The sequence below is a fragment of the Stegastes partitus genome, unplaced genomic scaffold (genome assembly GCF_000690725.1).
Source record: "Stegastes partitus isolate 25-593 unplaced genomic scaffold, Stegastes_partitus-1.0.2 Scaffold537, whole genome shotgun sequence".
NCBI classification, from domain to species: Eukaryota; Metazoa; Chordata; class Actinopteri; family Pomacentridae; genus Stegastes; species Stegastes partitus.
Genome location: NW_007578268.1, coordinates 410,285 through 411,920, shown reverse-complemented (window position 1 = coordinate 411,920; position 1,636 = coordinate 410,285). Strand labels below are relative to the sequence as shown.

Here is a 1,636-nt window from a genome sequence, read left to right as displayed (position 1 = left end):
AGGGCTAGCTACCACAGGGTTAGCTACCACAGGGTTAGCTACCGGAGGGCTAGCTACCACAGGGTTAGCTTTGCATGTTTAGGTCAAGGACAGCGTTCACTTTTGTAAATTTATACTGCAGACGTATATTTTTGGGAGATTTTCCTTTTGGATGTTTCACTCTCAGAGGTTCAGTTTACGGAGGCTTTGCTGTTGGAAGTTTAGCTCACAAATGGTCCGATTACAGAAGATCCCATATAAGATTTAGTTCACACGTTTTCTTACAGGAGGTCCCGATTACGGACGTCTAGCTAACGGAGGCAGATTACAGGTTTACGGAGGCTTCTGGAGGTTCAGTTTACAGAAGCTCAAGTCAGATTAGTTCATGTGAATTAGCTGAGTACTGGTGCAGCCACAGTGTCGCTAGTCTTAGCTTAGCCCATTAATCAACAGTGGATGAATCAATGGGCCAATCATCTTACATTCAGGCTCGTCATGAACGGGACTGGATCAGAAATGTGTCATAAACATCAGCGGTTGGACTCTTACTACAATAAACGGCAGATGAACTTTTTAAAGCTGCTTCTTGCATTTCAGTTCACTTTTGTTTGTTTAGATTAGTTCGGAAACATTTTCCTGCCATCTGATTGGCTGCAGCACAGCCAGCAGCCCCCTGATTGGCCGGCTGGCATCTGCTGAATCTCTGACCGCACCTCCTCCTGGCTGGTCGTAGAAGTCCTCACGGGAGTCTCGTCCTCCTCCTCCTCCTCCTCCTCCTCTGGGAGCTCCTCGAGAACCTCCTCGTCCTGCAGAGGACAGGGCGAGTTTAACAGGGGGACGAGGAGAGGAGACAAGGAGAGAAGGAGAGGAGACGAGGACAGGACGCAAGGAGAGAAGGAGAAGAGACGAGGAGAGAAGGACAAAAGGAGAGGACACACGAAGGGAGGAGCTAAGGAGAGGAGGAGACAAGGAGGTGGCGGCGCCTCCCTCTGGAAAAGCAGCACTGAAGAGACGGAGCTTGTTAGTTGTCCATCAGCCAATCAGAGAGGAGATGTTAGAGAATCAGAAGCACTGAAGAATGTTGACGTGTCCACCAGGTGAGCCTAACCTCTACCTGTCTGGCACCTGCCCACCAGGTGAGCCTAACCTCTACCTGTCTGGCACCTGGCCACCAGGTGAGCCTAACCTCTACCTGTGTGCCCACTACGTAAGGGGTTGTGTGAAGGTGTGTCAGTGAGGATGAAATGACAGATGAAGAGTGACAGATGAAGAATCCTCCTCTACAGCATAAACATTCACACTCAGAATAATTAGAATCAACATTCAAACTGGAGCTGCAGCCATCAGAACACCAGGACACCAATCTATCAGAACATCAGAACACCAGAAGGGTGTCAGGGCTGAAGCTGGACCCACTGAAGTCTCAGAACCAGGACTCTGGACTCAGTGAGAACCAACTATGACACTGATGAGGACTGAAACAATCTGGAGATAAAAATCTACAAGAACAAGATGGACGATGTTCCACCGCTGGTGTCCAGTGTAAACCAGTTACTGCTCCCAGTTACAGTTCCCAGTTAGCAACCTGCTACTGTTACCAGTTAGTAACCAGGTATTGTTACCAGTTGTTTTTACCAGTTAGTGTTACCAGTTAGTG

General features: G+C 48.7%; 1 protein-coding gene across 2 annotated transcripts in view; it reads right to left on the bottom strand.

Annotated features, from left to right (window-relative positions):
• Window positions 1-1,636, bottom strand: part of eif4h (eukaryotic translation initiation factor 4h) — a 10,172-nt gene that overhangs the window by 3,122 nt on the left and 5,414 nt on the right. Inside the window, exon 5 of one of the 2 annotated variants that reach the window (XM_008288022.1) lies at window positions 666-785. In XM_008288022.1, coding sequence (XP_008286244.1) covers window positions 666-785 — 120 coding nt within the window. The remainder of the gene's footprint in view (window positions 1-665; window positions 786-1,636) is intronic. The other variant, XM_008288021.1, reaches the window with a different exon arrangement.